This window comes from Suricata suricatta, chromosome 8 (genome assembly GCF_006229205.1).
Source record: "Suricata suricatta isolate VVHF042 chromosome 8, meerkat_22Aug2017_6uvM2_HiC, whole genome shotgun sequence".
Classification (NCBI taxonomy): Eukaryota; Metazoa; Chordata; class Mammalia; order Carnivora; family Herpestidae; genus Suricata; species Suricata suricatta.
Window position 1 is genome coordinate 98806975 of NC_043707.1, and position 11011 is coordinate 98817985.

At 54.8% G+C, this 11011-nt stretch overlaps 1 protein-coding gene across 1 annotated transcript; it reads right to left on the reverse strand.

The window, feature by feature from the left end:
• Nucleotides 1-622: 622 nt before the first annotated feature.
• TMEM61 (transmembrane protein 61) lies at nt 623-10767 on the reverse strand. The gene is given in 5 exon segments (XM_029949932.1): nt 623-857; nt 859-1050; nt 6883-7232; nt 10267-10352; nt 10684-10767. Coding segments are annotated over 3 exon segments (663 nt in total). The 5' UTR covers nt 10267-10352; nt 10684-10767; the 3' UTR covers nt 623-736.
• Between the last annotated feature and the right edge of the window lie 244 nt (nt 10768-11011).

An 11011-nucleotide genomic window follows, 5' to 3' on the forward strand; every position in this document is an offset into this window, starting at 1 on the left:
AGGTTACTTAACCTCTCTGAGCTGGCTTTCTCAGCCAGTGAGTGGGGTGAGGTAGAAATGAAGGAAGCAGATTGTAGCTGGAAAGAAAATAGATGTTTCTGCCATAATCTGGAAAGCAATGATAGGTAATGAGCTCCCTGTCCCAGGAGGTATGGGAGCAGCGACCAATTTTGCACTAACAGACACCTGCCCATTGGGTTTAAGATGTGCATTTACTGTTTGATGCATTAGTACTGAGCCTACAGGTTCAGTGGGAGCGCACAATGCCAGCTGCTGTCGTCTCGTTTATTCCCCACAACCCAACTCGGCAGGTAGGGGCCGGCGCCACTGTCATTCCCAGTTCCCGTTTTATACACGAGGAAACCAAGGCAGAGAGGCAAAGCCACTTGTTCAAGGTCACTAAACTAGCGTGCAGTGGAACCCATGCCCAGGCGGTCTGAATGCAGAGCCCACATTCTTTTGATCACAAACTCAGCGTGTGGCCCCAGGGCCCCCACTTCCCATCCACACAACGAAATCTCCTGGCCGCTACTCATCTTGGCCCAGCTGGGGCCCCCCCAACACCATGTGCAGCAGAAGAACCACCCAGCTGGGCCCAGGCCACCCATTGAGTCATGAGAGATAATAAAATGGATTTATGTTAAGCCATTATTTACACAGCGATAGGTCAATACAACAGCCTTCAGCAACAAACATTGGCTGAGTGCCCCCTGTGGACCAGGCACTGCACTCTACACTAGAGGCTCCTCATTTGTCCCCAGCTTTGGGGTGTGCTTGGGAGCCTCGAGTGTCCCCTCGCTGTCGTCTGAGCCGGGCCTGGGCCGGAGCACGCTGTGGCGGGTTCCATCTCTCCAGATGCCACCAACAGCACTGATCACGCTCTCATAGGTGGGGGGCGGCAAGGGGGGCTGGGCCCCAGGCAGGGCATCCCTGGAGGCAGAGCCCTTCGGGCTTTCTTCCGCAGGGCAGGCAGGTGGTGTCAGGGGCCCCTCGGCAAGTGGACAGCACATGGCCTCCTCATAAGTGGGGATGGCACTCGCCTTTGGGATCCTGCAGGACAGAAGAAGAGAAGCTGTAGCAGGAGCCGGGGCAAATGCACGCACGGCGAGCCAGGAAAAGAGCAAGGGGGGCTGAGGCTGGGGAAGACTCCGTGCCCTGGGCCCCCCCTTGCCAGGGAAGATCCATCCTCCCCCCTCTGCTGGCCAGTCCCCACTCGTGCTTTGAGACTCCTCTGGGAAGCTTTCTTGACAGGTCCCTCCTCTCCGAGCAAAGTCATGCTCCCTGCTCTGGGCTCTCCCCCTCTCACTGCCCTGACCCCACCAAGTCCCCTAGGTTGTTCCTCAGGACAAGGAGGGACTTTGAGCATCCATGGGCTGAGGGCAGGTGCCTGGGGTGTTGTTGAAAAAATGATGGTTCAAATCATAGAAAGAGCCTCAATGTCCGTCAACTGATGAGTGGATCAAGAAGACGTGGTATATATACACGATGGAGTACTACATGGCAATGAGAAAGAACGAAATCTGGCCATATGTAGGAAAGTGGATGGACCTCGAGGGTGTCATGCTAAGCGAAATAAGTCAGGCAGAGAAGGACAGATACCATATGTTTGCACTCATAAGTGGAACAGGAGAAACTTAATAGAGCACCATAGGGGAAGCGAAGGGGAAAAAATAGTTAAGGAGAGGGAGGGAGGCAAACCATGAGAGCCTCTTAAATACTGAGAACAAACTGAGGGCTGATGGGGGTGGGGGAGAGGGGAAGGGGGGTGATGGGCATGGAGGAGGGCACTTGTGGGGATGAGCACTGCGTGTTACATGGAAACCAACTTGATAATAAACTACAAAAGAAAAAAAAGAAACAATGATGGTTCATAGGCAGAGACTTCTACCTTATTGTATTAATCCCTTACAAGCTTGGGAGTTGTAGATCCTCAAGGCAGGATGGGAGACATCAATTCTCCTACCCAGCTGGATGCTTGAGGCCCCAGTAGGGTAAGTCTCCCAAGTGACTCCTTCTACTTGCATGCCTCCAGAGATAGAGAGCTCACTACCTAGCAGGTCAACCACATCTATCTCTAAACAGCCTGGCTTTCCTGTGACTTACCCTACCTCCAACAAATGAACTACCCTGTCATCCCTTGGGGCAGAATCCCGGTCCTCTGGGCCTGTGACCAGGCTTCACAGACTAAGTTCGAAACACAGGTTAGCTGCATCCTAGCCACAATGCTGATGGGAATGAGGCTGGCCCTCAGTCCTCTCAGAACCCTGGCGGGTCACCTCTGGGAAGTTAGCGGTTCATCCCCTTCCCAGGACCCTGCAGGGTGGGAGTGTCACCGATCCTATGTCTGAGCCAGTCCTCCTTTGGGAATGACACTGGCAGATACGGGAGCTGACCAAGTGACCTTGAAGGTAGCTTCTCACAGCAAGTGGCTGGAGGGCTGGTTATGAGTGTGGGCTGTGGCTAGTTCTGCCACATTCTTGGTGGGAAGTCACAGGTCAGTAACTCCATTAATCTGAGCCTCAGTTTCCCCATCTATACAAGAAGACAGTAATGGCACCTACCTCACAGGACTGTATGAAGATTAACTGAGATGATATAGGGCTCCATGAACAGGAGCTCATCACAAAATCTCAAAAGTCTCTGTGAGGAAGGGGGATGGGGGACAAAAGTTACCAAAGATCACGTGCACAGTAGGTGTTGTACAGGCTCAGAGAGGCTGTTGCTTGCCCAAGGTTATCAGTCAGAGCTGGTGGGGAAGCAGTTCAATCCATACCATGGGTTCTGCCTGTGTAGACAGGGGAGGGGCTGATGGCAGGAGCCTGGCCCCCAGGTTGGAGGAGGTAGTGGAGGGAACTTCCCTCCAGGGGCTGGTAGGGGGCGGTGCTGGCTACCTGCTCTCACCCCTCACGTGAGCACCTATCCCCTGCCAGGGAGGCAGCCCTTCTCTGAACAACGCTTCTTCTCAGCCCCAGCCAACCGCAGCCATCGCAGTGACCCACTCGGTGGCAGGCTCACTGCTCCAGTCATAGACAGTCATGGAATAGGCTGGTGGGGAGCTGAGGGTTAACCCCCAGCCGGGATGCCAATCTGATAGAGGGCACCGGGTGGGCCCCCCATCCAGTGCTATTACACACCTCTCCCGCAGACCCTCCTCCTCCGGAAGGCAGCCGGGAGCCCTGCTCCTTAGGGAGCCCATAAAGTGTCTCATCCTCCTCTCTGCTCCCAGCATCCTTTGCATGTGAGGGTAGGCAAAGAATATTGCTTCTGGACCCAAGCAGGCTAGAGTCTATTGTCTAGTGGCCTCTCTGAGCCCCTTTCTCCTCATCCATAAAATGGGGATAACAATTCCCATTTTATAGATTCAGCGGAGGGGAAAATGGAAACAGCTCTGACAGCACTCGGGAAAATGCGGGTTACACAACTTCCAGAGCCCTATGTCTCCTGCTCAGCTCCCCTCCCAGCCACACTCCTGCCCCTCCCTGTTTCTCCAAGCCCCGGAGATTTTGGGCCTGCCTGGGACCCACCCCCAGCAGGCAACAGCTGGCAGGGCGGGGCACAGCCGCCCGGTAATCTCACCCCACAGCAGGAAGTTTGCTCAGAGGGCTGACGTGCGGTGGCCCTCGTGCCACCTGCCGTCATGTTGGTAGCCAGGATGGCCCAGCCAGACACAAGGCTGTTCCTATGGTCCAGAAGACCCGTGCAGGAGGCCCCACGCAGAGTGGCCACACCGCACACACTTCTGGCCCCCTGCGCTGGGGTGGGGCAGGCCTGCCACTCTGGTCCCCAGGCCAGCAAGCTCCACGGGGCTTGCCCCGATCTCTGGAGCCCTAGAGGGGCAGGAAACCCAGGCCAACCAGCGTCGGGAAAGGGAAAGGGGACAAGGCTGAAATACTATTTTCCCGACATATAAGCTCCCTAAAGTTCACGACAACCCTGGGCTCTTGGCTCTTAGCTGCTGTATAGGTGAGGAAAGGCCATGCACCAGTCAGCTGAGCAGCAAAGCCCCCGTCCTAACTGCAAAGTTCAGGCCAACAGCACCTATCGGCCTTCTTCCCATCCCAGCCATGCATCTCTCCACACCTTAGTGTCATCCTCTGTGAAATGGGCCTAATCCTTACACTTACCGCCTCCCCGTGCACAAGCCATGGAGACTCAAATCAGTTAGCGGGCACCAGAGTGCACCACAAGCTAGAAAGCACAGTCACACACAGCCGCAAAGCTAAAGTACCCATGAACTCTACCGTGCACCCGCTTCCCCATCTATCCCCTCCCCTGAGCCTAACAGCAATCTCTGGGGAAAGTTCCGCCACCGCCACATGACAGATGAAGATTTAGACCTGGTCCAGAGAGTCTAACTAACATGCTCAAGGACACACAGCTTAGGGAAGAGCAGACACTGGAATCTTCATGCCTGAATGGACCCATTGCTTTTTTGGCAATGCTCACTGAGGACAGGGGCCTCGGGAGGCCTCCTGACCTACCACCAGGGGGGGCCAGACGTTGGGCTCACAAGCAGCAGGGCTGGGCTATGTCAGCCCAAGGAAGGGGCCCAAACAGAAGCAGCCTCCCCATCGAGCCGTACTCGTTCTGAACCTAAGACTTGGGTCTCCAGATCTGATGGGCCAGGAGCACCCTCCTGAACGGGTTTCTTCCGCAGCCCTGCTGGGAGTTAGGGCCCACCGGCCCCACCTCACAGACGCTACCGTGGCCCAGACCCTGTTGAGTCAACACGCTTGTGTGGACAGACAACACCCGCCGCCAGCAGTGGGCCAGGCGAGGAGGGTGAGGAGGGTGAGGAGGGGCAGGTTCCCATCTACCCTGAGGCTTGGCCTGGTTCCAGTCAACCACCCACTCGCCCTGTGACCAGGTAGGTCCCTGGTCTCTCTGAGAGCCAGGCTTCTCATCTGAGAAGGGAGGGGATTGGCTGGAGAGTCGAGGCCCTGCCCTTCCCTCTAACAGTTGGGTCAAAGCGAGGCCAGACCATTGTACCAAGTGGCCCCTGGTGAGTATGCTATTGTCTCTGACCCCAGGCACTCACAGGCCTGCAGCAGGAAGAATTTATTACATTCTTTAACTCAGAATATGTTTTTCCCCTCTCACTAAGGGAAGAAGGTGTCCAGGTCCCAGGCCAGCTCACTTACGTGTGGCTTAGCCCCTGAAACCCCCAAATCCTGCGCTTCCAGGGTGGGGTGGGGGAGCACAAGCTTTGCAGCCAGCAGGCTCGGCCACCTCTCAGTGTGTAACCCTCACCTTCTTCTGTAAGCGGCAAGAGTCATTCTCCCCCTGTAGGCGGACAGGACTGGGGACACACAGACACAGCCCATACTTGACTGAATGAATGCATACATAACAAGTGCACTCCTAATGCATGCATCCTCTGCCGGGTAAGAAAAATGGGCTCTTGGGGCATCTGAGTGGCCAGCTCAGGTCATGATCTCACAGTTCGTAGGTTTGAGCCCCAAGTCGGGCTCTGTGCTGACAATTCAGAGCCTGGAGCCTGCTTCTGACTCTGTGTCTCCCTCTCTCTCTGACCCTCCCCTGCTCACGCTGTCTCTCTCTCTCAAAAATAAATAAAACATTAAAAAAAAATGGGCTCTTGTATCTTGGTGATGCAGATTCACATACAGGGTAGACAAATATACACTGTATCTGTGGTCTGAAAGTTTCATGGAGAGGGTGGGGGGTTAAGAAAAAAAATGCCAGGACGGCTGGGTGGCTCAGTCAGTTAAGCCTCCTGGATCATGGCTCGGGTTATGATCTCACAGGTCGCAGGTTCTAGCCCCGTGTCAGGGTCTGTGCTGACAGCACGGGGCCTGGAGGCTGCTTGAGATTCTTTCTTTTCCTCCCTTTTTGCCTCTCCCCCATTTGTTCTCATGCTGTTTCCCTCTGTCTCTCTCCCTCTCTCTCTCAAAAAAATAAATAAACATTGGGGAAACAAAAAGAAAAAATGCCTAACAGGCTCCTTAGAAGGAGCAATAATTTTAAAAAGGATGAGAAATATGGTCTTGATGCAAGAGTTTGTCTCCACCCTCATCTCACCCTCGAGCCTTTGCACGCGCTCTTCTGCCTGCCCCAACCGCGTCTCTACCTTTTATCCACCCTAGGAACAGTTGACACTTACTGTGCACCTCCTGTATGCCAGGCGCTGGGCTACGTTCTACACATACATCATCCGGTTTGATTCTCCCCCATGTCCCCTGAGCTAGGGAGCAGTGACGGTGCAAACGGGGTGCAAGTCCCGACTCGGACACACACCAGCTGGGTGTCCTTGGGCAAGTTAGTTAATGTCTTGGCCCTTTGGGCTCCTCATTTATAAATGGAGTTAATAACACTATCTACTTCAGAGAGCTGCTGTAAAACCAAAATGAGTAAACACGTGAAAAGCACTTAGAACAGCGTCTGGCACATAGTGAGTACTGATGTTTGCTATTATTGTGCCATTCTCATTCCTGTCCTATTACAGATGAGTAAACTGAGTCCCAGTAGGGCTGCACCATCTACTTGAAGTCCGACTTGCTAGTTAGTGATAGAACCACGGGAGGATCCCAGTAGGTTTACCCCTGTGCCTGGGCTCTTAACCCCTATGCTACTCTGTCCCGTGCCTCTGTTCCGTGCTAAACTCAACTGCCACCTCCTCCAGGAAACCTTCTTGGATTTCTCCATGTCTCCCCAGGACCATGTCTGTCCCTCTCTGACAGCCCTAACTACCCTGGTTTGTCAAGTCTGTCAAAGGGCTTTAACTCCCTCCAGGACTGTGCTGATAGGCCTTCAGATCCCCAGGAGAGAGGCAAGGCCTGGTCTGGAGGAGAGAAACGCCAGGAGGTAGCATGACTTTGCTTTATGCACCACCCCCACCTGTCACCTCCACCCTGGCCTGCTGACCTGTAGCTCTCCTTCTCCGAGGGCTCCACAGTGAGGTAGTACAGGTCTCTGGAGAGGTGATACGGGTCCCATCGGGGAGGCCCCCGTGTGCTGACCTTGATAGACCACAGCAAGCCAATGAGTAGGAGCAGGCTGCCTGTGCCACAGCAGAAGAAGCTGACCGACCTCAGCAGGGGGCTCGGGGCCTCGGGCACCAAGCGCCCAGGGGAAGGGTCGGGTCGGCCAGGCTGAGCACCTGCTTCTCCTTCGCTCCACCAAGCAAAGCAGAGCATCCCAGCTACCAGAAGCGCCGTGCCGCCGACCGTCATGCAGGAACGGAGCATGGAGGCTGCTCTACTCAGGTCACACATCTGAACACAGAGAAGGGGAGGCAGGAGGAGAAGGGCCGTGAGGGAGGCCGGCTGAGGTGCCGCAGACCCACGTTTCAGTCCACCCCCGTCTGAGGTCACGGTGTACCCTTGGAGAGGTCATTTGACTCCTCCGTGCCTCAGTTTCCTCACCTGTTAAACGGAGGTCACACTCCCGACTTCCCAGGGCTGCTTCGAAGGTCACAGAGAACATGTCTCAAGTTCCTAGCTCCACGCCTGGGGCCCACTTCCCCTGGTCACAATCCCACAAGTTCGAATTCGGCAAACCAAAACCCAGGGCAGGGAAAGGAGCAAGCATGAAGTCCCAAGTTGCAATGCACGACACGAAGCACCTTTGTGCAAAAACGTGTTCGCCGTGGCCTTATTGATCATGGTCCTGATTTGGAGAAAGTCTAAATGTCCAACTATAGGGAAGTGGGGAGTAGACCATGGTGTACCCTCTCGATGGAATATTAATAACTCGTGTAAAAAAACAAGCTCACTACGAATGTTTAACAACAGGGAGACGTGTGTATATCTTCCTTTTTTCAGCTTTTTGTTTTGTTTTGTTTTGAGAGAGAGATTGAGAATCTTAAGAAGCTCCGCACTCAGCACAAGCTGGAAGCAGGACTCGATCCCATGACCCTGGGATCGTGACCTGGGGGGAAGAAGGGGTCAGATGCTCAACCAACTGAGCCACCCAGGCGCCCCTTCTTTTCAGCTTTGTATGCCAAATGATGCATAGTGTAGAATGTCAATTGGGTAAAGAAAAAATGCACAGGAAAAGCACAAACTGGGAGGAGACCTGGCCAGAGCATGCAGACAGAAGAGGCTGAAACCCACGTCCATGTTTTCCCCAGAGCCGATCTCCAGGCCATTCTACATGCTGTTCCTTCCGCCTGATAACTTGCCATTACCTCCCCTCAGGTCTCAGCTTGGTCCTCGCCCAAGAGGCCTTCACTTAAACACCAAGTCCCTGGGCCCTCTTGGACCCCAGCATTTCTCTGTCTGTGCTTAACTCCTCCCTTGCTTGTCCTCCCCCCAGACAGTGAGCACCCTGAGGCCAGGGTCCATATTGGCCCCGTTCACTGCTATGTCACCCTGTGCCTAGCACGTAGCAGCTGCTCAATAAACATTTGCTGAAGAAATTCTCTTAAGTGATGCCGACTGTGCTGACAGCTCAGAGCCTGGAGCCTGCTTCGGATTCTGTCTCCCTCTCTGCTCCTTCCCAGTTCATGGTCTGTCTGTCTGTCTGTCTCTCTCTCTCTCTCTCAAAAATAAACCAACATTAAAAAAAAATGTGTGTATGTGTGTACATGTGAGAAAGAGACTGTATACATGTAACAGGGGTGCTCTAAGAGTAGATACCAAATCTTAGCCCCCAGACCACCAGAAGCATATAGAAAAATGCCATCTGAATGAATTAAGAAGATGTGATTTATATACACAATGAAATACTACATGGCAATGAGATAGAATGAAATCTGCCATTTGTAGCAATGTGGATGGACCTCAAGGGCGTCACGCTAAGTGAAATAAATCAGGTAGAGAAGGACAGATACTATAAGTTTCCACGCATATGTGGAACAGGAGAAACTTAACAGAGGACCATGGGGGAGGAGAAGGGGAAAAAATAGTTAATGAGAGGGAGGGAGGCAAACAATAGAGACTTAAATACTGAGAACAAACTGACGCTGATGGGGGTGGGGGAGAGGGGAAGGGTGGTGATGGGCATAGAGGAGGGCACTTGTGGGGGTGAACACTGGGTGTTACATGGAAACTAACTGGACAATAAACTCTATTAAAATATAATTTTTAAAAATGCCATCTGTTAATTACCTGCAGTTCTCGTTCTGTGACTTGGTGTGTGGGGCAAGGGCCTTCCTGTCTCCAGTTCAAGGCAGAGAAAAAGGGGAAGAAAAGAACCTAACTCCTCCCTCTCCAAAGTTAGACAGCTCCGAGAGAAAAAGCTGCAGAAATCAGCTTGGAACCCCCGTTTCAACCCTACGGCGGATCAACAACGGTTAACAGCCCCTTGCCTGCATACCACGGCCCTTCGGCCCCTCGTCACACTCCCCACAGCCGAGGGCAGGGAGGTGAGGGCAGGGAAAGAAATCCCTGCTTTGCAGATGAGGAGACCTAGCTCAGAAAGGTAAAGGACTCTGCCCAAAGCCCAAAATTGCTTTGCTTCTCAACACCTGAAGAGCTTGCTTCTGCAGAAGGTAACTTCAGATGCTCTTAAACTGCTATAAAAGCAATAGCTGCTCATGGTGAGAAGAGGAGAGAACCACAGACGTGAATAAAAGTGCCAAATACGAACCGTCATTAATTCCGCCCCTCAGAATGAACATGACCTGCAGCTTTTCCTCTCAACAGCCTCTTGCAGCTGTCTAACTTTGGAGAGGGAAGTGAGGAGACCTCGCCCTGGGGAGCCCTCTGTCCCCATCCAGGGCCCTCATTTCATATCCACCCCCACTTCAAGACCCACTCCAAACACCACCTCCTCCCAGAAGCCCATCTGCTGGCGCCACCCCCACCTCCCACCATCCCGAGGAGGCCTACCGCTCCCTCTAACTACGGCCCTTCTATAAGCCCTGTGACCTTGGAGCTGCTCAGCATCTCTGAGCTCAAATTCTGCCTCCTAGGGAAGAGTGAGTTATGGAGCATGGCGGCAGGGACCCTGCCTCTGACCCTGGGAAGTTACCCAGCTCCTCCTCCCTGCCTCAGCTCCCTCCTCTGTAAAATAGGTATCACAGCAACCTGTACAACCAACAAGGGAATCCCGGGTGCCACTTTTCCAGAAGAACTAAACCATCTGAATAGGAAGTGGTCCAAACCATCCCAATTGACTGCCGGGTAAACTGAGGCCCTGACTGCCATGCTCAAGGCCACCCAGCAAGTTAGAACACAGGAAGAGACCTGGGTGTGGGCTCTGCACCACCACGGCCACTGTCACTGTGGTCAAGCTGAAGAGAGGGGGTCCAGGTTAGGGGTTGAGATGCTCAGGAAGGAAGAAGAGAAGGAAGCTTACACCCACCGGGGATGAAGCCACCAGGGCACAGGTGGTCAGGCGAGGTCCAGGCGCGGGGACCAGAGGAGGTGCAGTCCTGGAGGTGGCTGTCCCTAGGTTTTGCAGGAGGCCTGGAGTTAGGGACCGGCCCTGTCGGAGGTCCCCTAGCCCGGGCTTTCCGCGTCCCCCAAAGGCTCTAAGGTCCGGCTCTCAGTGTCGTCCAGGGGTAACCTAATGCCCCCGACCCGCAGTCGCCCCCTACGCAGTGCAGAAAAGTGCACAGCAGGCCCACCCCGCGCCGCCCCGGGGGCTGTGATTCCCCGAAGGGGCTCAGCGAGCTGCAGGGGCGCTCTGGGGCGCCAGGGGGCGGGAGCCGGGCTTCGCCGCCCTTGGCACGGGGCTCCCGGGGCTGGCACTCCAGCTGGGGGGCGCCGGCCGCCCCACCTCTCCTGTGATCCCGGTCCTCCGGGGCGCCGTCTGTCAGGCGGAGACTCCCCAGTGGCCGGCCGGGGGAGCTCCAGGTGCCGCGCCTCCGCGCCGCAGGACCCGCCCGACCTTAAAGCGACAGCGAGACCGGGGAGGGCGGGGTTAGGGTTCCTAGTCTGGGAGAGAGGCGGGCAGGGGCGGCGACCGTCGGGAGCTGGCTGTCCTTGCAGCGGTCCAGCCCAGCTACCCCATTGGAGCGGGCGTGGGAGCCCAGACGGACTCCTCCCAGAGCCACCAACGCTCAGTCCAAGAGGGTCCAGGAGAACTGAGCCCATGCCTGCTCGTT